General features: G+C 45.2%; 1 protein-coding gene across 8 annotated transcripts in view; it reads left to right on the top strand.

The window, feature by feature from the left end:
- Window positions 1–24,636, top strand: part of PDZD2 (PDZ domain containing 2) — a 301,222-nt gene that overhangs the window by 87,605 nt on the left and 188,981 nt on the right. For 6 of the 8 annotated variants that reach the window (XR_006176846.2, XR_010602129.1, XM_065598827.1 and 3 more), the window contains exon 2: window positions 6,896–7,758. The exons of the other annotated variants lie outside the window; for them this stretch is intronic. Coding sequence is in view for 3 of the 6 variants with exons in the window: in XM_042860213.2 (XP_042716147.2) it covers window positions 7,280–7,758 (479 nt within the window). In the remaining 3 variants the exon portion in view is untranslated. The remainder of the gene's footprint in view (window positions 1–6,895; window positions 7,759–24,636) is intronic. 8 annotated transcript variants of the gene reach the window in all.

Raw genomic sequence — 24,636 nt, 5'->3', positions numbered from 1 at the left:
TGTTTTATGAATAACTATTGTCTGAGGTCTTTCCCACAGGAAGGTTTTATGAAAAATGGAAACATTTAAAAGCACTTGCAGATGTGCTTTATAATATTTATAATTTTTTTTAAATATCCCTTTGTGGAAGAACTACTGTAAACAGCAGATTCCTATAGGGAATTAGGGCATGTCTACATTGCAGCTGGCTGTGTGCTTCCCAATGCAGGCAAACAGACGTGCTAGCTCTGCTTGAGCTAGTGCACTAGAAATAACAGTGTAGTGGGGGCAGCAGCATAGGCTAGCTGCTTGAATACAGACCTGCCTGGATCCCCTGGGGACATACTCGGGCAGCCAGTTTGAACTGTTGCCCATGCGACCTCCAGCTATGTGGCTATTTTTAGCAGACTAGCTTGAGCAGAGCTAGTGCCTGTATGTCTACCCGCTGTGGAAAGCATGTTGCCAGCTGGAGTGCAGACATTCCCAAAGCAACATAGCACTCTTGCTTCAGAAATACTTTGGTAGTGGCTTGAAAATGTGAAATATAGCATTGCAGATTCTGAGGAGATATAGATAGCTCTTTATTACATTTTTTTTTATAGGTAGCTAGTTGTCCAGCGAGAGCTGTTGGTGCTCAGCACTCTTGAAAATGAGATCATTTATTTAAGTGTCTAAATATAGACAAGATTCTAACTTTAGTTTCCCTTAAAAATAAAAGCTTGGCATTATATGTAAAATATTACATGCACACAGACACTGGCTGTTACCCACATAGTGATGTAATGATATTTTAAAACTTTTGCATGGGGGAAAATCTCTAGGAATCTGCACACCTAGGACCAGATTCTAATCATAGTTATACCTATGTACAGTAACTTTGGGCTAAGTCAATGAAGTGAAGTCATATTACTCCAGATGTACACCAGTGTAAGAGATGTCAGAATCTTGTTCTGAGTACTAAAGTTCACAGTGTTGCTGTCTCAAACCAACGCTCCATTATCCCTTACATGCAGTTACTAGGCACAGAGAGGTAATAGACATATAGCCCTTTGAACAAGTTTAGAATTGCAGATACCATGCTCCATATGGGGAGAAAAGGTCAGTTTCTATCAATACAGCTCTTCCATCCTGCAGAAAGATCATAATGGGCAGGATTTCTGAGCAGGTTCTTCTGTTACAAAATTAAGTGAGTAGAAAAAGGTGCCATTAGGTTTTTGGAAAATGTGACAGCTCTATTATTAATTGGAATCGGTGCAGCTTTCCCCAGTTTTGAAATTACCCTGGTTCAGCGTTAACTGTGTCTATACCACTGGGACAGCTGAAATCCTAGTGTAGACAAAGCCTTGGTGATATGTGTAAGAAGGAGGATGATCCAGTGCTTAGGGTGCTAGGCTGGAATTTACAAGACATGGGTTCAATTCCCTGCTCAACCGCAGAAGGCCTATGTGATTCCCGAACTGTAAAATGGGGATAATAGCATGTTCCTACCTTGCAGGGGTGTTAAGGATAAATACATAAGTATCTAAGATGGACTGAAATGCAGGTGCCGCTTTGTGCTTGGCCTGGTGTATTTTCCATGAAAACTCCAAAAGGACATTTGACCAGTTCTCAGGTACAAATGTTCTTGCACAATTGGGCATTTTTCTAACCTGCCTGCCCAGTTCTATGCACCTCTATTTGAACTGTTACAATTTTGGGTCCTCCGAGCCTGCTTAGGCAGACGTTATGGAATCCTGTCAATTACTGTAGCTGATTAAGGAAGTTTGGATGCTTGAACACATCTGACTTCTTTTGATCCTTAGTCAACATAAGTAAAGTATGGCAGGTATAAGCACTGGAGAATGCATTGTAGGGAACGCGTCTCCACTGGGCTGGATTAGGAGCTTGATCTAGTGTCAGTGGAAAGTCTCACATCAGTTTCATTGAATTGGGACCTAGATGACTTAATAGATCTCTAATTTTTGTGGTTAATCAGAAGCTTTTAGTGTCTATGCATTTCCTCCCTGCTCCAAATTTATTACCCATGCTGAGACCTAACCTGAGATTCACTGATGACTTCAATAGGACCTTTCCTGTGGTGACACCCCGTCCCATGAATTACTCCTGTGCTGAATTTCTGCAGGAGTAATATGTCCATTAGCGAAAATTCTGATAACTAAACTCTATTTTTGAAATTAAGATTTATTTTGTTCTCATTGTCATGTGGTTGCTGTTAGATGTTACCAGGAATTAAAAGAAGGAATGAAAACTCAATTTGAATGGAAAAAAAATTAATAAATGAATGTCTGACTGGTAATGGGTTTGTTTCACCAGCATTCACTCACCCTCCCAAAGGCTGAAGAGCAGAAAGACATTTCTTTTTATTTTCATTTTCAGGAGAAATCACAAATAGCTGAAAAGATATAACCTAAAACAATTCTAATCTGATACCACTGGAGGAGTGAAAAGGAATAACCGTATGCACATTTTTCTGGTGTTTGGGGCTGGGCTTTGATGTGGCAGGACTATTAACCCTAAACATTGTATCTGCTGGAGGTACGCGCATAAATCAACTTTTAAAAATCAGTAGTGGGACATTTTTATGATCTTTATTATTTCTCTTTCCACACACAAGGAAGTGGGGTTCGAGAGCTACTTATGTGGTTCTTTTTGAAAAGGGCACCCCCGGAAGGAAAAACTCTATTTGTCAGAAAAAGAAACAGAAGTCTGTATGGAATCAGGATATCCAAATATGCAACGGGAAACTTGTGATAAAGTCTAAGCCTCGGGTCATCTAAAGAAATATTGTTGTATTATTCTCCTCTCATATACACCCACTTCTGGAGCCCATTCTTCCCACCCCTCAGCTAGTCTGAGAGATCCAACTAAAAAACTAGTCACCACCACATGTGCCATTAACTCATATTAGCCTCTGGAGCAAAAAAGACTGGAGACCCACAGAAACAAGTGTGTTCTCTCTACTGAGTTAAATGCCTCCTTAACTGAAGCTTTTAGCCGAAGGGAAAAACATCTTCAACTTAGGGTGTGTCTATACTTGGCACTAGGGGTGTGATTCCCACATCCCCTAGACATATTCACGCTGAGCTAGTGCACTATAAACAGTTGTGTAGCATGGGCAGATGTGAGAGGCAGCACAGGCTAATAGTACTGAGTATGGACCCGCAGAGTCCAGGAGGGTTTGTACTCAGCCCCTTAGCCTGTGCTGTCCATGCTACTGCGGCTATGCTATTTTTAGCATGCTGCTCTACGCAAGCTGGGAATCGCACCCCCTGCTCCAAGTGTAGACATACCCACACACAATGGGGAGTTCTTACTAAGGGTGTCACTGTCGACTCAGTCTTTGAGGGAAAATTTAATGTGAGAGTTGTAGGTGGAACACGGCGGAGATCAGGCTCTCAGTGGCTCCAGGACCTGTGGGCTAGATTCACTCTTAGATCTATGCTTTTGCAGTAGACCTCATCATAAAAATCTCCAGGAGTGGAAGTGGTAGCAGCACAAAGGGCCCAAAGCCTCTGTGGCGTGGGGAGAGGAGGTTCTTGGAGGACCATGGTATACAAATTGTGAGCAATGCTGGCCGAGAAGGGGACGTGACCTTGCCTGCAAACACACTGATATCTGCGTCTCCTTTACAACAGCCTCCATCTGTGGAACCAATTAGGATTAAATCCGCACATGGAACCCCCAGGGACGGTGGTGATGGAAATGCTTCCAGCCAAACCTCAGAGCATCTGACTCATTAACTTCATTTTTGGAGAAAAGGAAGAGGCTCTGTCCATTACTAATCTGTGTGGGTTTGCTGGATGTAAAGCTTTAGGGCTCCGTCAGGGAGGGGTGTTTGGGGCTGTATGCTAGAGTAATCTGCAACCTTCTAATCCAGGTAGCAGCACCATTTAACCTGTCTGTTAAAATGAGACTAATTTATACCATGCTGTGTACAGTGTATGAAGTTTGGTGGCTTTCCCCCAGTGCCCATGCACGGGGGGACACTGATAGTGCAACTTGTGAAGTTTAGCTAATTCACTTTGCTTTTTTTTAAAAATGCAACAAAAATCCCTATCAAACCGCATGTGGTTAGTTAGAGCCAGGTCGTGGGTTTAAACCACAGGTCAGAACAAGTGGGCATGCAGCAAATGCCCCCAGAAGCATTCTCAGTGACTCAACCAGAATCTTAGGGGTTAATGATGCACAGTGGCAGGGGAGTGCTGTCACCCTGTTACAGGGTGCAGTATGCGCTCCCCGTTTCCCAGTGGTGCCAGTGCTAGGAGAAAAAAATAAGCCACAACATTTTGTACACAAGTCGTGTACATGAGAGAGTAAAAATAGCTGTTTGGGGAACGCATTGCATACAAAAGCAAACATAGGGTGATGATGAAAAAAAGTTCTCCCAAAGAGGTCCCAAAATCCAGGGTAAAACTCCATTTTGGCTCAAAGCTCAGTTTGCCATTTTTCTCAGTGAGATCTTTCTTTTTCCAAAGAGAAATCTGCCACCCAGTTTGTCACCTTTCTATTTTTGCTAGTGTGTATATTGGGCTGTTGTAACTGCTGTTCTCACCAGGCTGGGTGTGTTCAATTGATACATCAGACACTGACTTTGTTGGGTATGGAGCTGTTTTAGTCTTGTACAGTGGTGTTGCTGGTTTCACTCAGAAGCAGATTTCCTATTGATGGTTGCCATAGTCCTTTTCCCCAGGTCAAAGTCGTGTGTGTGTGTTTGTTTTAATCACATAGCTAATTATACAGTGCCCTCATTTGATTTGCTTCGTGCCATCCACGGCCCCGAACCTATGATGAGCTCCATGTAGGTGGACTCCTATTCTTGTGCAGAACCTCATAGCTTCCCCATTCTGCTGAGCTATTTGCAGGATGGTGGCCCAATTTAACGTCTGGTGCCTGCTTCCCTGAGAACACTGTCAGCTCTAACCAAATGAGAACAAAAGTTAGAAATTTATAGATTCAGGCCAGAGGAACCATGAGTCTAACCTTCTGTATAACCTAAAATAACCTTGTCTATAGTTATTGAAAGTTGTATGATCAATTAGTCCTGAAAACTCAGCTCCAAGGCACCTCCACATGATCAGGTGTGATGATGGAGGGGTTTTCAGTGTAGTGCCCCCTTTAGCCATTCTGGTGCACAGTGATCTGTTGTTTCCTGTGGTCTAGTTCTCCAGCCAGGTCACTACTCAGTTCATTCCCCTTCCAGAGTATACGGAAAAGTCCCCAAATAGTCAACTCAAAATCTAATGGCCTTCGAGCCCGTCTCCTGACGTTTATCTGTAACTTTTAGTTCGTGGCCTCTTTTATTCTTTTAATGCCTGTGCACCCCCTCTTGTTCTGGCTGGGAACTAGGTAGGGGAACGCAGGCTCACACTCTCCTCCAGGTTCCAGCCCAGTGACCCAGTTTTGCGTGGATAAGGCATGTTTCTTTGATCCCTCCGCCACATTCCTGAGTTGCTTCTAACTTCATCCCACTTGTCAACATCTTCACCAGGTCTCTGGACTCTGCTATCCCTGCCTGGATCTATGGTTCCGCACAGCGTTTCCTTAGCCAGCTCTGAAGGTGCTTTCTCAAAGACCACTCCCTGCCCTCCTCTGTAGCAGCTGGGCTATACTGTAAGCAGCGCTCTGTCTCTTACCATTACCAGTCGATATGTGTCTCCTTCAAGCAGGAGTCCCCCGTCCCCCCCTCAGCCCTCTCTCTGGGCTGGAGTTTGTGTCTCAGGCCTCTTGTCTTGGAATAGTCAGCTGCAAAGCTTTTGCCAGTTCCCTTCAGCTGAACACCTTCACCAAACTGGAAAGTTCAGCAGGCCAGCCTTCTCTGTGTCTGCCCTCCCTGGGAGGGAGAAGGAAGCCTTTATGCTGGCCCCTTCTTCTCAGTGTATCCCCTGATTGGGGGAAAAGGGAGTCTGATTCCACTCTGCCAGGCTCCTGGTGCCAGGCCTTTAAAGAAACAGGGCCTTTCTCCCAGCCACAGTTTATCTCTCTATCCCCTATCTCTCTTTAGGTTCTTATTTATTGGGTCTTTGAAAATCCTTAAAAGGCCATGCCGGATGGTGGGCTGGGCTGACCACTAGACACTACTGCTCATAAGGGTAGGCCATGCTCTCACACCATTGTATGTAGCTTTATATGTGGCAGTCACTATAATCACTCACTTTACATTGGCCTCTGAGAAGCATTGAACACTATTTGAAAAGCTTGGTGGAGGAAGTTGTATATGATGAGTGTTTTGCACCTATAACTTGGGGATCCACAGGATTATAGGCATCATTTGTGCCCATTTATTGTGTCTTACAATAGCCCTAGGTTGTGGGTAAATAAGTATTACCTTGTACCTATTTTATAGACAGATAAACTGAGGCACAAAGAGGTTCATAAGTGACATCCCTAACATTACTCGCCATCTCGGGTTGAATCAGGGATAGAATCTAAGGGCCTGGTTCTCCAGCCCTGACTCTGAACAGCTCCCATTGAAATTTATGGAAGCTGTTTGTTTGCAGTGGCTATGAACCATTCTCCAGGAGTCCTCTGCTTTTATCACTGCCTCTGAGCTGCTGTATTAGTCTTTTGTTCTGACAGGGAGTATACTGTAGTTTATAGGGCATGGATCTCCATTGGCAGGTCAGGTTGTAAGAATGACCTTTTATTCTCTTCCTGAGAAGGATAGGTGGTGCCCCCAAGTGGTAGACAAGAGAATAATACAAATGGTGATTGTGGAGAGAACTGTACACCCTGCACTCTCAGCCAGCAGAATGGCATAACCTGGTAACTAAAAATTAAAGGGAGAACAAAATAGACTATGAAACACACACACAAACGTTAGGAACATTTTCTTTTCTGTCTAATGAGCATAGCAGCTGAGCAGCATTTTGGCTGGAACGATGACCAGGATCGTAATGCTTCTGTTTTTATCTTGCAGGCCAAGCAGGTGTTGAGTGGCTGTGGTGATGAACTGACAACATTCCTTGTGGAATGAATTCTCATTGGACTCCAGTGTAATTTGTAGCTGGCCAGCTGTAAAAGTAGCCCAACAAGAATTCACTGACACTTCCTTCCTCCTCTTGCTGAGCCGTCCACAGGAATTGTTTCAGTGTTTTCATAAAAGCGTCCTGTTATCCTTTGCCAAACTGAACAGTTCAATAGCGCTGGACCTGAGTGGTGGCTCCCCGTGTGTGCTCTCTCTCTGAACATGGCTGGGGGTGACGCTGACGGATGCCGTGATTCTGAAAGGAGGATCAGTGAAGCCCCGCATAGTGAACCCAGAAAGCCATCCTTCACATGATGGGATCCTTGGGTGCCCATAATGCCCATTACTCAAGAGAACGCTATGCTCTTCCTCCCCCTCCTGTATCAGTGGCTGCAAAACAGCCAGAGGGAGGAAGTGGAAGGGCCAGAGCAGAGGCTGTGTCAGTCTGCCATTCAGAAGCTGAAAGAGTACATACAGCTAAATTTTTCCATGGATGACAGCAAATTGCAGCCCAGTGGTCCCAGCACTTTAGACATGGAAATCGGCACGCTCTACCTTACCAAGGAGATGGGCAAAAATGAAGCTCTTGGCTTAAGCTTTGGGAACATCCCTGCTTTTGGAGACTATGGAGAGAAACGGAGAGGAGGGAAAAAGAGGAAAGGGCACAAAGGCCCGGTGCTTGATGTTGGCTGTATCTGGGTAACGGACTTAAAGAAAAATAGCCCGGCAGGGAAATGTGGGAAAGTGCAACTGAGAGATGAGATTCTTTCCCTGAATGGTCAATTAATGGTCGGTGTGGATGTCAGTGGGGCAAGGTAAGGGGGCAACGCAGTTACTGCAGATCTGCAGTGCATCGGGATTACTGCATAACACAATGGGTTGTCTTTAATATTGATCTGCTAGAGCTGTGGTCCCCAAACTTTTCAGGGTCATGTCCCCCCTTATTGCTGTCCATGCCCCCCCCCCCAGCTGGGTCTGGGAGCAGGGCTATGGCTCGGGGGGGAGAGAGGGGGAGGTAGACAAGGATAAGGGTATTGAGGCTGGGGCCACAGCGGGGGGTGGGTCTTGGACTGGGAATGGGGGCGGGAGCAGAGCCACAGCCAGGCTGCAGTGGGGGCTGGCAGCCGGTGGCTGGGTGCAGCTCCATTCCCACCCTCACCCTCACCCTCACCCTCACCCCCAGCTGGAAACAGAGCTGTGGCGAAGAGCTGAGGCTGGAGGCGGAGATGGAGCCACAGCCAAGCCATGGTGGGGGCCAGCAGTTGGACCCGCGGCCTGGTGCAGGGATACACGGAGGCTGGGGATGGGGATAGGAGCCAGAGCAGAGCTGGGGGTGGAGCTGGGTGGCTCTCCCTCCCCACCCTGCATAGGGGCTGGCCCAGCCCCCTCCCAACATTCCTCTGTGCCTCCCTAGGGGTGCGTGCCCCACAGTTTGGAGACCTCTATGCTAGAGGCTGTAGAAGGTCTTCGCAAGGCAGCAGAATAGCTCATGCTTCCTGTTGCTTGTGGTAGGGGGAGGTTCATTCACTGGTTTAAGATGGGGAAGTACAAGTGCAGTGGTGATAAACTCATTTTTGTTTTAGAGGGCACAAAATCTCTTCCCTCTAGGAAAAGGGCTTACCTCCAGCAATGGATGGTTTAGAATGTGATGCACAGAGTCAAACAAGTCACCTGTAAAACTAAAATGGCCAGATCCTCAGCTTGTGTGCACCAGCATAGCTTCATTTACTTCAGTGAAGCTGTGTCAATTTATACCAGCAGAGGATCTGGCCTAGTAAGTAAAATCCCAAATGGGGGAGAATGAATAGGATTGTTATTAGTAATGTCGCTGGAGCTGCTTGGAGAGAGTAAAAACTTTCACAAAAATTTTCCCATACTCCATTGGGGAGGAAAATATCAGTTAGCACTGGTTGGAAAATGCATTGTTTACCACACGCTATCAAAAGTATGTTTTTTGCGAACAAGCAAAAAGACAAAGTCCCAGCCTCAGGGGAGGTAACACTCTAAGGACGTGATCTGCAAAGCGCTGAGCATCTCCTGCTACCATTAGGTGATGAAAGTCCTCACTTCCTCCTGGCCTTGTCTACAGTTTTGGGAAAGTTCCCCACCATTGTAATTTTCTGTCCCTGCTGCAAATGTCTAAGCGTGAGGAAGTGCGTGGATTTACAGAGCCTGGGTTATGCCCCAGCCTTTAAACAGTCCTGGGAATTTCCCTTGGGTGTGCCAGACCCCCCAAGGGAGCACACTTTTCCACAAAAACATACCACACTGCTTCTGCGACTCCTGGACAGGGCCTTTGGTTTCCAGCAATGATCTGTTTTTCACCATGGGTATGTCTACCCAGAACGGCGGGCAGTGATCGATCCAGCGGGGGTCGATTTATCGCATCTAGTCTAGACACGATAAATCGACCCCCGAGCGCTCTCCCGTCGACTCCTGTACTCCACCACTGTGAGAGGCGCAGGTGGAGTTGAGGGGGGAGCGGCAGCAGTCGACTCACTGCGGTGAAGACACCACGGTAAGTCGATCTATGTCGACTTCAGACGTAGCTGAAGTTATGTAACTTAGATTGATTTCCCCTCCCCTTCCCCCCCGTGTAGACGATGCCCATGGCTCTCAACAGCAAGCCCAACCCAGATCAGACTCTAGACAGAGGCTTTTCCTTGTTAGGGGAAGACAGCGAGTATCTGGAGTAATACAAGGCAGTCTTTTCAAAACAAGATAGCTTTTACCAGTCACCTGGATTGCAGCATTGGAGAGTCTATAGCATGGGAATGACAAACTGAAGACAGAGTCCATATTAGTGGGAGCTCTGGCCCGTGATCCATGCTCTCCTCAGTTCCCAGTTCTCTCTCTTTGTCCCGCTGTCCCTGTTCGGTTGGCAGCAGTAACCTTAAGATGCAATCACTTGACACCTTGCCTTTGTTATCCAACCAGAGTCTTTTTGCTCTGCTTCCCTGTGGAGTGGTTGGGAGGAATAACTTGCTCTAGGGTTTGATGTTTGGTCTTTGAGGCGTCCATTGCCTCAGTAGGGTTTTCCATTCAAATGTGGTGATTCCAGCCCTGACAGTCCTAGTGAATAGATGCACAGGCACCGGCTTCCTCCGGGCCCCAGGCCCCACTCCCACCTGACCCCTTCTCCCAAACCCTCCACCCCCAACTCCTCCCCCCAGCATGCCTCATCCTCACTCTTCCTCCTCTCTCCCAGCGCCTCCTGCACACCTCAGAACAGAAGTTGGGAAGGAGGGGGAGTAGTTGATTGGCGGGGCCACTGGTGGATGGGAGGCACTGGCGGGGGAGGGGGATAGCTGACTGCTGGAGGGGGCTAAACACCCACTAATTTTTTTCCATGGGTGCTCCAGCCCTAGAGCACCCACGGAAATGGTGCCTATGACTAGATGTCTCAAGCACCTAGCCTTAATCTCCCATGTCCAAGGGAGAAAATTAATTTTTCCCCCCCAGGGGTAGTGGTTGTAGAATCATGGAAGATTAGGGTTGGAAGAGACCTCAGGAGGTCATCTAGTACAACCCCCTGCTCAAAGAAGGACCAACCCCAACTAAATCATCCCAGCCACGGCTTTGTCAAGCCAGGCCTTAAAAACCTCTAAGGATGGAGATTCCACCACCTCCCTGGGTAACCCATTCCAGTGCTTCACCACCCTCCTAGTGAAATAAAGTTTCCTAATATCCAACCTAGACCTCCCCCACTGCAACTTGAGACCATTGCTCCTTGTTCTGTCATCTGTCACTACTGAGAACAGCCGAACTCCGTCCTCTTTGAAACCACCCTTCAGGCAGTTGAAGGCTGCTATCGAATCCCACCTCTCTCTTCTCTTCTGCAGACTAAATAAGCCCAGTTCCCTCGGCCTCTCCTCATAAGTCATGTGTCCCGGCCCCCTCATCATTTTTGTTGCCCTCTGCTGGACTCTCTCCAATTTGTCCATATCCTTTCTGTAGTGGGGGCCCCAAAACTGGATGCAGTACTCCAGATGTGGCCTCACCAGTGCTGAATAGGGGGAATAATAACTTCCTTCAATCTGCTGGCAATGCTCCTACTAATGCAGCACAATATGCCGTTAGCCGTCTTGGCAACAAGGGGACACTGTTGACTCCTATCCAGCTCCTTGTCCACTGTAATCCCCAGGTCCTTTTCCGCAAAACTGCCATGTAGCCAGTCGGTCCCCAGTGTGTAGCAATACATGGGGTATTTCCATCCTAAGTGCAGGACTCTACACTTGTCCTTGTTGAACCTCATCAGATTTCTTTTGGCCCAATCCTCCAATTTGTCTAGGTCACTCTGGACCCTATCTCTACCCTCCAGCATATCTACCTCTTCCCCCCCAACTTAGTGTCATCCGTGAACTTGTTGAGGGTGCAATCCATCACATCATCCAGATCATTAATGAAGATGTTGAACAAAACCAGACCCAGGACCGACCCCTGGGGCACTCCACTTGATACTGGCTGCCAACTAGACATTGAGCCATTGATCACTACCCATTGAGCCCAACGATCTAGCCAGCTTTCTATCCACCTTATAGTCCATTCATCCAATCCATACTTCTTTAACTTGTTGTCAAGAATACTAGCAAATGCTTTGCTAACGCAAGGTATATCACGTCCACTGCTTTCCCCATATCCATAGAGCCAGTTATTTCATCATAGAAGGCAATCAGGTTGGTCATGCATGACTTGCCCTTGGTGAATCCATGTTGACTGTTCCTGATCACCTTCCTCTCCTCCAAGTGCTTCTAAATGGATTCCTTGAGGACCTGCTCCATGATTTTTCTGGGGACAGAGGTGAGGCTGACTGGTCTGTAGTTCCCCGCATTCTCCTTCCCTTTTTTAAAGATGGACACTATATTTGCCTTTTTCCAATCATCTGGGACCTCCCCCCAATCACCATGAGTTCTCAAAGATAATGGCCAAAGGCTCTGCAGTCACATCAGCCAATTCCCTTAGCACCCTCGGATGCATTGCATCTGGCCCCATGGACTTGTGCATGTCTAGCTTTTCTAAATAGTTCTTAACCTGTTCTTTCACCACTGAGGGCTGCTCACCTCCTCCCCATACTGTGCTGCCCAGTGCAGCAGTTTGGGAGCTGACCTTGTCTGTGAAGACCAAGGCAAAAAAACATTGAGTGCTTCAGCTTTTTCCACATTATCTGTCACTAGGTTGCATCCCCCATTCAGAAAAGGTCCCACACTTTCCCTGACCACCTTTTTGTTCCTAACATACCTGTAGAAACCCTTGTTTCCCTTCACATCCCTTGCTAGCTGCAACTCCAATTGTGCTTTGCCTTCCTGATTACATCCCTGCATGCTCAAGCAATATTTTTATATTCCTCCCTAGTCATCTGTGATGCTTGGTGGACAGGTACAGAGTCATATAGATCATTTGTAAACATATTACAAATATTTCCACATTCCTCACAGGTCATTTAATCTCTCTAGGCTCTTCTACAGGTTGGGGTAAAGCGCTACCTTAAAGCACACTAGAGAATCTTTAGTGCACACCAGCAGGGTCTACACAGACCAATTAATGGGCAGCATGATAATGCACTTTAGAAATCACAGCCCCCTAGGGTGAATTGCCCCCTGGTGTAGACAAACTCTCTGACTCACTTTCCCATCTAGAAAAGTGGTCCTTCCCCGCACCCTTTGTCTGTCTTGTCTATTATGATTGTAAACCCTTCGGAGTAGGAGCTCTCTCTTACTTTGTGTTTTGGGCAGCACCTAGCTCAATGGGGCCCTGATTTCAGTTGTAACCACTAGGTGTTGCCATAATACAAACAATCAATAGACGTAACAGTGCCTGTTGAGCTCCACTGGTGTTCGTAAAGGTGGGAGGTGATTTTGCCCCATGTCATCTAATTCTGCTGTGAGCAAGAGGCTTCTCGTCTGCTAAACAAATTGAGAGTGTGCGATAAGGTGGTGAGAAAGATGGAGCTGTGTCTCACACAGTATCAGATCTGATTTTCAAAGGTGCCTGACCCAGCCTCTGTCTTGCAATAAAATGCCTCTGCAATTAATTGTGTGCACAAGAGGTAGTATTACACTATCTAACCACCTTACTGTGCCTGCAAAACAGGCCATTTCTTAAGAGCAGTCCTTAACCTATGGATGAGGAACCATGATGTGTTATTGCCCCTCAGACAGAGTGACCTGTTCTTTAAATCAAAGGTGATCTATTGCTAGAGGTCAGGGATAATGTCACATTATTTTTCATGCCAAGGAAGTTAATGCTTTGTGGAGTCTGAGACTTTCAGGTGTCTGTTTTTATTTTCCACCCCTGATAGTCTCCAGTTGTGGTGTTTTTTAAAGGCTCTGTGGCAAAACCAGTAAGCTACGGAGACTACCGATAATTAGAATAATGTCCTTTTTTAAAATTTTCCAGCTCAGATGTTCTGTGAGCTCCCAGAGTTAGAAAAGCCCTGCAAAACCTCACTGGGAAGCTGGAATTCCTAGATTTTGGTTGTGTGGCAGTTTTGATTCTTGCTAGTTCATGAGATCTTACCCTAAAATAATCTATGATCTCTTGGACCAGGGGAAAATATAGGCCATTTAGTAGACAGACCTGGACATTTTCGTCACCCTGGTCTGATCTGCCCCTGAATCATTGCCATTGTTTGATGAATGTGATATTAATAGAACAAACTTTCAGGGCCTTATGGGACTTTTTCACTTCTGATGCTGTTGTGAATGCTTGGATTCATCCTCTGAGGCCTTGTCTACACTACAGGGGAAATTCGTTCAAAGCTACGTCAATTTGAGTTATGTGAATAGCGTAACTCAAATCGACCTAGCTTAGATCTACTTACTGCGGGGGTCCACACTACATGATCTCTGTCGCCTCCCCCTACTCTTCTCGATCCAGTGGAGTACAGGAGTTGACGGGAGAGCGATCTGCAGTTGATTGAGCAGGTCTTCACTAGACCCACTAAATCGACCGCCAATGCATCGATCGCTGCTCATTGATTCCCTGGTAAGTGTAGACAAGCCCTGAGTAGCAAATGGCACTCCTAAAGTATAAGTGGTGTGCACAGGACTTTGTAGGTACCACATTGTAAATCATGTTCAGCACCCTTTAAAAGCTGGAGGTTTCTCAGGGATCTCAAAACAGTGATGACTCCTGCCCACCATTGTAAGATGCAGTTTGTAAATATGGCGGAGTGAAAGGGAATCAACGTGTGGACTCTTTGCAGCCTCTAATTAGGCTTATTTCAAAATTGTAGCACTCAGTGTTTCTATGTTACTGCTATAGTAGCAGAGCCTGTTCCTGCTGGTTCTTCAGGTTTCACTGAATCTGTAGGGGCCTGTAGTAATGGAGATTCTCAGCAGGGATAGGCAGGGCTGCCTCTGTGCTTCTCAGTGCTAGCCACCGTGTTGGAATTCTCTTGCTTATTAAGGGCAACATCCTTGTTTGATGTGAAGGGGCATTAATTCTGTGCTTTGATGCGTGACTCAGTTTGCATAGTACATGCATGATTCATAGAGTTAAAATTCTCTTTGTGGCTCATGCCAAGGTTAGCCTGGGCTTGAGTGAGTGAGAACTGGGTTTAATTTTAGTTTGTAGTTATTGCTCTGAAACATGTGTACCAGAAACGCACTCTTGTTGCCCGTACAGGGAATGATCATGTTGCAGTCTACATAAGGCACTCTTCGGTATATAGTCACGGTATTATTTTTCTTTTCTTTTTTTAAATAATTTTTCATAAAGAAACAAACGCTACAAATACAAAAAAGACTGACAGCTTGTATAGCTAGCCAATAAAATCACACAATTATGAAACTTCACAACTTGTCGAAGCTGCAAGACCAGACAATACACCGACAATATTACACAGACATAACACGTTAGGGTGGAGGTAACAATCTTTTTTTTTAAAAAGACACACACAAATAGGCAAAAAAGGGAAGGCAGGAACCAGGGGCAGAGGGTAGGGAAGGGGCGTAGTCACTCTTTAGATTATTTTGTTCCATGCCATTTACAAAATGTGTCACAAAAGACAACTGATAATCTACAGAAGTTAGAGGGCCCTTTTTCCTACTCAAGCAGACTTAATCTGTTTGTAAAGTGGTTATCAAACCATCCATGTACTCTTTCTGCATTTCCTTTCCCATCAATGATCATGTCTGCACCTTAGATAGCAGCCTATTACTTCTGCCTCATTCATCCAGTGTTGGCATAATCACGTCTGTGGACTGTGCTGCTTTAGGGCCTGAATCTGTGAGGGCTGAGCATCTCCTGCCAGGGCCTGAGCTCCTAGTGGAGTCAATGGGAGTTGAGGTCAGTCAGCATCTTGAGGGGACGCATGTATCATCTCCAAGGATCAGGCCCTTAGTGGTTGCGTAACTAATTGTGCCATTTTGCATTCAGAAAGCTAAGTCTGGTTTTAGTTTTGTTTTTTTAGTAATTATTTATTTGGGAAGTTCTTTAAAAAGTTTACAAATCATTATAATGGAAACAACAGAAATAAAACGTTAATAATCTCTGAGGGTTTTTTTGTTTTTTTGCTGAGCGTATCTTTCTGTTTAGAGAAAGATTGTGCAGTATCATCAAATCTCTTTATTTGTCAGAATGCTACCATATTACAGAGTGAACCTCCTTACATCACCTAGCATGTGTTGTTTCTCAAGATCTTATTTAACTCAGTGAAAATACTAACTCTGGTCCTATTTATTAAACCAGTGCGTCTGTCAAACATTAATATTTAAAAATATAATTGGATAGGTGAGATGTTTATTGCAGACAAATGTACTTTGAGCAATGAATAAATGGTAACCAAAACTTTTAAGTAGCTATTTGTCCTCTGTCTGTTTTGCAAGATATGTACTTGATGTATTCTTCCACAACAAAAACGCCCCCATTTTTTTTGAACCATTCCTCCAATTTGGGGCTATTTTTTTCCCCAGTAAGAGGCCATAAGTAGTCTAGCAGATGAGAGATTAAATCTTCATTTCTCTGAGTGTGATCATATCATTTAGGAAGCCCCAGGAGGATTACCAAAGAAATGTTTGGTAATGAACACCCACCAATTTGATATATTTAATTGCAAATCACACCACCAATATTTTTGAATGATTGGACATGTCATCTTTTAGTTTTAATATCAAAACTGAAAAGCTTCCCTCAACTAAAAGAGGGAAAGGAAAAGAGGAAAAAAAGTAAGTTACAGCTAAGACTGCATTTCAAAGGAGTCCACCCACCACCCCAAAATGACGTTACATTGCTTTACAAAAATTCTACACCTCCTAAAACATCCAAATATTACAAGGCATGGAAATGTACAGTTAAGGTATCCAGTCAGTTTTCTATCACCCACAAACCCAGGATAATTTTGAAAACCATGACTTGAAAAATATTTTTCCGTTCTTCACATCCCTCATCCCTTGAATTTCCCCAATGAATTTTACCATGGGATGAGACGTGGCATATGAAATTGCAGGGAAATTGGTTTCTTTTCAAAAAAGTTGGGGCCCCGATGATTACAAATCAGACTTGTAATGGGGAGATAGCTTCAAGCCTAATTATTTAGGGTAAAGTACTGGCCCCATTGAAGACAGTGGCAAACCCCCCACTGACTTTAGTAGGGGCAGGATCTTACCCATAGCATTTACTGCTACTGTATTTTATATTCAATGGTGTTTTTAACTGTGATGGGTTGTAAAGCTTTTCTAATTAAACTGATCAGTATTATTTTGAGTAGAATCTTGCACATGTTAAATATGCAAACTTGATAAAACTCAATCCAGGCTCTCTCTCCCCACTTCTCAGTAGTGTGATAATGTGGTGTTGAACTTCTACAGATTTAGAATTAGAGCCAAATTACCCCTGTCAAAATGAACAAAATACATTATTACTCCTGCTGGAATTCTGCGCCACTGCGCAGTGCAGAATTTGCACAGAATTAATGTTCCCAGCAGAATTTTATTTTTTCATGCAGAATTTGTGATTTCCATGAAAATGCTTTTCCCCCCGATTTTTTTGTTTCAAGTGTATTCGTTTCGTATACATGTAATGTCTTTGTGCATATATGAGCCTAAACTCATCCCCTCCTCTCCCACCTAGGACTGCACCCCTCCCCAGCAATCCTGCCTGCACCTGGCATGGGGGCGTGCATACGACCTCCAGAGACAAAGGGGTGTTGGCTAGCGAACCATGTATCCGACCCAACCCACACAGACACTCTCCCCGACACACACACTCTATCCTGGGTCTCCCTTCCCCATGCTAACCACCTGCTATCCTACAACTAAACTACTGCTAACTCACCAACCCTCCCTCCTGCTACAGTGGCGTGACCCAAAAACCTTACAATACACATAGAAGCTTGAACTTGGACAAGCCATGACTGACAGACACACAAAACAGTCTTTAAGGATGCTAGTGCTCTCTTAGGCCGGGTTGTTACAGAACTTTTGTATAACATACTTTTGTATAATGATTTTGTTTAAATTAAATATTTAATTTCACTGAAACAGCAGATAACTGTCAACAAAGATGCATCAAGTTCTATGTTAATCTGCCTAGAAAGGAATCTATTTGTCAAAAAACATTTCCTGAATCTTTTTTTGTTGTCTGTATTGTTACAGACATACTTGCTGACAGGTATTTTGAAATAAATTACCAAAATAATTGAAACTGGCCCATGATTATATTGTTATTTTGATAAATAAAATGTGCAGAATTTTAAAATATTGTGCACAGAATTTTTAGTGTTTTGGTGCAGAATTCCCCCAGGAGTATTAGGTAGATTTTGTTTGCTAACTTGTCACAACTGGTGTGTTGCAATGGGCTTCTCTGTCATTAGTGTGAGTTAGTGAGGTTCTTTTTTCTTACAGTTGCTTCTAGTATTGTATGCACCACATCCAACAGCTAAATTCTCTTCTGCACTCCATGGGGTAGTGGTCTTCAAGAGCATATAACTCTTCTGGAGCTCTGTACACAGCGAGAGTGCAGAATAGACACCAGTACATCTGCTGTGTGGATTGGAATGGAGAAGGTAGATCTAAAACCTTTCTGAGTCAAATTGGTCAAAAAAATTGGGGGGAAATTTGCAAAATACTTCGAAAATTTTGGTCATTTTTGCTCTGCATGTTTCAAAAAAATTTTTTTTGTGTATTTGTAATTTTTCATTAACATTTTTATTAAAGATCTTTGTTTTTGTCCCCCCCTTCTCTTCTACTTCTCCTTTCCCCTCCTTTCTTCCTTCTTCCACATTGCCACCAAAAAAGTGGGGGGAAGGAGGAGGGAGAAAAGACAACAAGCTAAATCCCCGCCTCCCCCTGAAACACTTTGAAAAAACATTTTTTGAAAGTTCTAGATTTCAAGAGCAGCCTATTTTTAGGTAACAGAGGGGTAGCCAAGTTAGTCTGAATCTGTAAAAAGCAACAGAGGGTCCTGTGGCACCTTTAAGACTAACAGAAGTATTGGAGCATAAGCTTTCGTGGGTGAGTGCCCACTTCATCAGACACAAGTAATGGAAATTTCTAGAGGCAGGTATAAATCAGTATGGAGATAATGAGGTTAGTTCAATCAGGGAGGGTGAGGTGCTCTGCTAGCAGTTGAGATGTGAACACCAAGGGCGGAGAAACTGCTTCTGTAGTTGGATAGCCAGTCTGTTTAATCCTGATCTGATGGTGTCAAATTTGCAAATGAACTGGAGCTCAGCAGTTTCTCTTTGGAGTCTGGTCCTGAGGTTTTTTTGCTGTAAGATGGCTACCTTTACACCTGCTATTGTGTGGCCAGGGAGGTTGAAGTGTTCCCCTACAGGTTTTTGTATATTGCCATTCCTGATATGACTTGTGTCCATTTATCCTCTAGCGTAGTGACTGTCCAGTTTGGCCAATGTACATAGCAGAGGGGAATTGCTGGCACATGGTGGCATATATAACATTGGTGGACGTGCAGGTGAATGAGCCGGTGATGTTGTAGCTGATCTGGCTAGGTCCTGTGATAGTGTTGCTGGTGTAGATATGTGGGCAGAGTTGGCATCAAGGTTTGTTGCATGGGTGGTTCCTGAGTTAGAGTTGTTATGGTGCAGTGCGTAGTTGCTGGTGAGAATATGCTTAAGGTTGGCGGGTTGTCTGTGGGCGAGGACTGGCCTGCCTCCCAAGGTCTGTGAAAGTGAGGGATCATTGTCCAGGATGGGTTGTAGATCACTGATGATGCGTTGGAGAGGTTTAAGCTGAGGACTGTAGGTGATGGCCGGTGGAGTTCTGTTGGTTTCTTTTTTTGGCCTGTCTTGTAGCAGGAGGCTTCTGGTTACTCGTCTGGCTCTGTTGATTTGTTTCTTTATTTCCTTGTGTGGGTATCGTAGTTTTGAGAATGCTTGGTGAAGATCTTGTAGGTGTTGGTCTCTGTCTGAGGGGTTGGAGCAGATGCGGTTGTACCTCAGCACTTGGCTGTAGACGATGGATCGTGTGGTGTGTCCGGGGTGGAAGCTGGAGGCATGAAGGTAGGCGTAGCACTCGGTGGGTTTTCGGTATAGGGTGGTGTTAACGTGGCCATCGCTTATTTGTACTGTGGTGTCTAGGAAGTGTGGGTGGGAGGAACTTCATTACAAAAATATGACCTGTCATTTCAGAGGGAAGTGCTCTGATTATTCTGCATTTTATCACAAAGGCACGGCTTTCTGCCGCATTGGGGTGAGATGCTGGCAGTGCAATAAGTGTTTTGCCATAATCACTGTCTGTTTTCCCCATTGGTGGCTGGGGCAATCTTTGGAGCAGCCACAGGAGTTTAAAATGATGATTCATTTGGGTCAGTGGTTGAAATACTTCTGTTTTCAGTAATCACAGAAAGAAATTTCTTGGTCCAGATGTTCATTAGTAGGCTCAGTCATTAGAATTTCCTATATATTCTCAAAAAGAACAGGAGTACTTGTGGCACCTTAGAGACTAACAAATTTATTTGAACATAAGCTTTTGTGGGCTACAGCCCACTTCATCGGATGCATAGAATGGAACACATAGTAAGGATATATATATACACATACAGAAAACATGAAAAGGCTAACCAACTCTAAGAGGCTAATTAATTAAGATGAGCTATTATCAGGAGGAGAAAAAAAACTTTTGTAGTGATAATCAAGATGTTAATCCCCATGTTAAGTATCCTCACACCTTCTTGTCAAACTGTCTGAAATGGGCCATCTCTAGGGTGCCACAAGTACTCCTGTTCTTTTTGTGGATACAGACTAACACGGCTGCTACTCTGAAACCTTATATATTCTACTACACATAGATGCATACACACAATTTATACAGTGAAAAAACTTAGGGAAAGTTGGGATGATTTCCCTGCCTGATAGTATCATCCTGTGTGATAGCTGTTGTCATTCCCCTTTTTGCCTAGTGGAATAAATGAGATTGCACCCACTGCCAATTAAAAAAAAAAAAAAATGCTCCAGAGAAAAGTACCCCAGATGCCACCAAACACTTGAAATTCGACAGGTGGATGACTGTACTTTACTGTAAATGGATTCAGTATATTTTTTTCAGGAACAAAGTATAAACACTTCCAACAAAGTGCAATTTAAGAGAAGTTTGTTTGCCCAGTGTTCTTTCCTTGGTTATGTGTATGAGAAAATATTTTTGTTTTAATACGAAAACAAATGAATAAGTTTCCTGACCCCTCGCCCCAGGACAATGGGCAAAATTATTATGGAAACTTCCTGTTAAAATATTTACAGCACATCACTGAGTTCAGAACATTGTTTGCTCCAAAGCCTAAAACAGTGGCTTCTCCTCATAGAATGGAAGGGATTAAATTTCACTCGACTAACCTAAAAACCCAAGCTGCCGTAGATCATTGTTTTTGTCTTCATTTTATTTACAATTATCAAACCCCAGTGGGCTCCAATTATGGGACATGGGTTTGCTTAGCACGAGTGTGCAGCTCGAAATGCTTTGGTAGCCCCCGGCAGATGTGCTCTGAAGATAATGAATCAGCAGCCCAAGAAAACCTTGGCTTGTGCTATTCTTTTCAAATTGAATTTGTATTGTCAGTGTGCGATGGATCTGTGCAAAATGAGAAATAATCTGCACTACGTGATGCTAATACTCCTCAGACGCAGTAGATCATCCCCCCCGAGAGGATTTAAACCCCAAATGTTGGCGCGCAGAGCCCCAAGTGCACTGTGGGACTTCCCCAAAGCACTGTGATGATGGATGTTAAGCCCTTTCAGAAGCTAGTAGGACTAGAACATATTTGTGCGGTGTTGTTTTTTCCCTTTCTTTAAGTCTCCAGGAAAGATAGAGGCAGACTAGCTAAACATGTTGAGAAATAATTTGCAGGAAGAAATGAGCTTTCTCCAAAATCCTCCTTCAAGAGTAAAGGACTTAAGCAGAAGGTCACTAATCCCCAGAGCCGGCAGAGATCATAGAGCTTGTTTGCCTTCTTTGCTTTGTGAATGGGAGCGTGGGTTTGCTGTGCTCCCCCTTTCCATTCTCTCTGCTCATATAACATCTGGCTTCCCTCTCCCTCCTCTCTTCAGGGCCACCCAGAGGATTCAGGGGGCCTGGGGCAAAGCAATTTTGGGGGCCCCTTCCATAAAAAAAAGTTGCAATACTATAGAATACTATATTCTCGTGGGGGCCCCTGCGGGGCCCGGAGCCTGGGGCAAATTGCCCCACTTGCGCCCCCCCCCCCCCCTTCTGGGCAGCCCTGCCTCTCTTTGCACGGTCGCTCTACTGTTGAGATGAGAGCCTTCTCCCCTGTTGCTGGAACATACTGTCTATCCCTGGCTCATCAACACAACATCACTTTTCAAATCTCTATTGCCCCTGCCTCTTATTTCCCTTCTTGGTTGTTAGCTTTCTGACTGAACACCATTCAGAGTCCAGTCTTCTGTCTCATGCCTTTTCTGTAAAGTGCCTTGGGATAGCTGGTACAATAATTGCCTTCCCTCTCCAGGGACAGGGGGATGGGAAGCCTGGAGCCATCAAAAGGTGGAGGAGACGCTCACTGGAAGGGCGGCTAGAATGAAAAAATGGGGGTTGGAAGAGTGACCTTTAAGACTAAGGCAGTTCAGAGATTCTGGCTCTGATCTAGTGACTTTTGAAGGCAATGGACAGATTCCACTGCTTTTGAAGGGTGCTGGATCATGTCTATGTGTTGTGACAAAGTTCCTCCTCTGTCTTGGTGGGTCCTGCGCTTATTGGCGGATTTTCTTGCCTCAGAGATTCACCATGTGGGTTGGGGAACAGCCCAGAGACCTTCCCCTCTGGAAGAACCCACAGTCCAGGTCAATTGGGAGGAACCTGGGCCCGCCCTCTACTCCGGGTTCCAGCCCAGGGCCCTGTGGACTGCATCTGTCTATAGTGTCTCCTGTAACAGCTGCATGACAGCTACAACTCCCCGGGCTACTTCCCCATGGCCTCCTCCAAACACCTTCCTTATTCTCAACACCGGACCTTCCTTCTGGTGTCTGATAACGCTTGTGCTCCTCAGTCCTCCAGCAGTACACCCTCTCGCTCTCAGCTCCTTACACCTCTTGCTCCCAGCTCCTCACACTCCCACCACAAACTGAAGTGAGCTCCTTTTAAAACCCAGGTGCCCTGATTAGCCTGCCTTAATTGATTCTAGAAGCATCTTCTTAATTGGCTCCAGGTGTCCTAATTAGCCTGCCTACCTTAACTGGTTCTAGCAGGTTCCTGATTACTCTAAATGCAGCCCCTGCTCTGGACACTCAGGGAACAGAAAACTACTCATCCAGTGACCAGTATATTTGCCCTCTACCTGCTCCTGTACCCCACTGGTCTGGGTCTGTCACAGTGTGTTCCAAACAGATTACCCCCCCCCCCAAATATTTTAGCTACAGATAAGAGTCACTCGTGACTGTCTTTTGCATCCTAGTTGCTCTACCTCCTATTCCCCTCCAAGAACCTGTGGCAAAAATATATATGAGTGGTCTCTACCTGGTGAGACCTATAAATCCTCCTTCAGCCAGGACTACAAGAGGGAAACAAACTTTCCTTTGGCCTCCTGCCATGCCCATCTTCACTTTCTGGGGGATGTGTTTATTTTGAGCTGTGTGCTAAGTCAGCTCTGGTAGTTGCCTAGTTGCTGTAGTTCTCTTCCCCCTGGGCATCCCATGGGCAGATGGGACTCTCCAGGCAGGCTGGAGTAGGTCACCAAAAGGCTTGGGAGGGGGCTGGTGATGCTGCCCCAAAGTGTGTAAAAGGCTTTGAGGTAAATAACAAATCTGATAAGTTCGTTAGCACCAGAGCGCTAAAAAATCCTTTATTTAGACAGAGGCACATCAGTGCCGAATGCATGGTACGTATCTCCATTTCACTATATGGTCTGATCATCTACTACCTCTGAAAAGTGCTTGCACTACAAAATCTAGTGAGCAAGTTGCCGTTTTCACTGGGAGTTCCAGTCTTGCAGCAGGTACCTCTGCTTCCCAAGCTACAAGGCAGTCTCTGACTTGCAGAATTCCGCGTGAATCTCATTAATCTGCAAATTGCACAAAATATGGCAACTTGTCTCTGCCCCTCAGCAAAGAGCAGGTGAGGTTTCCTATCAGGAGAGCATTGCTATTTTCATACACGCGCTGATGGTGCATTTGCTAGCACAGCACAGAGTGCTTTAGCCATGCATAATTAAAGGCGTAATTGTTCAAATCAACGCACAGAGAACATTTTGTGCCCATTCTCCTCACTCTTTCTATAATGCTTGTGTGCTCACTCACTGACTCACAATGTTCAGTCATTCTCAGTGGTATTTCTAGTCTGCTAATGATAAGCAACTACATTTAATATGCTGGAAGTCAAAGGAAATTTGCATAGGGCCAGGTTGTATGGTTAAGGCATGAGTCCTGCATAGAGATGGTGTGGACTAGAGCTGCCCTAATTGAGGGGGTGGGAGGGCTGACCCAAACACAGGGGGATGGGCAAGCTGCCACACTTATTACGAATATGCAGCATGATCTCCCTTTTTTCAGCTGTGTTGGCTGGTGTGGTGGGGATATAGGAAAAAGCTTGGCCATGCTTCCCTGCCATCCTGTTTGAGTATTTGTCCCAGGGAGAAGTCCCTGCACTTAGAAGAACTCCAAGATTCAGTGCTCCTGCCTAGGGGAGAGGGGCTCAAGAGGAGCGGAGGAAGGCTATTGCACCTTCCCACCCACCTTGTGTATCCATGCATGACAGCTCCCATCTTGAGCGACAGGCAGGTAAAAGCATGAGCTGCCACGGCTTGAGCTAGAGTCCAGGCTCTTTCGGTGGGGCTGTAAGACTCTCATCCTATGTGGAGCAGCCATAAAGGGGGACTCAGGACACACTGACTAGTGGGTTACTCATGCAAAGGTCATGCTCAGTCTCAGGCCAAGAAAGGAGGCACCGAGTACCAGCCTGCAGTTTAGGAATAGAAGTGAGAAGGATACAGATGGAAAGTGGAAGTCTGCTCAGCAGAGAATGCAGATGACTTTTTTGAAAAAAGAAAAGAAACCGCTTGTTTGGTGAACGATTTTGGGGCAATGTCTCTTTCGTTCTGTTGAAGAGCTTTACACTTTGCTTATCCGACATGACACTTCCCTCCAGGCGAAGGGTGATGTCATGCACTCCTGGATGCTCATTTCCCTCCTCTTTGAATCAGGTGCAGGATATGGTATGATGGGCTTATGTACCAGACACAGGCCAGCCTTTAATAGCTCTCTCCGTTTCCATTGCTGACTTGGAGTGAAA

Source organism: Chrysemys picta, chromosome 6 (genome assembly GCF_011386835.1).
Source record: "Chrysemys picta bellii isolate R12L10 chromosome 6, ASM1138683v2, whole genome shotgun sequence".
Taxonomy (NCBI): Eukaryota; Metazoa; Chordata; order Testudines; family Emydidae; genus Chrysemys; species Chrysemys picta.
Note: the sequence above shows the minus strand (reverse complement) of the source record. Positions and strands in the feature narration are given on the sequence as shown.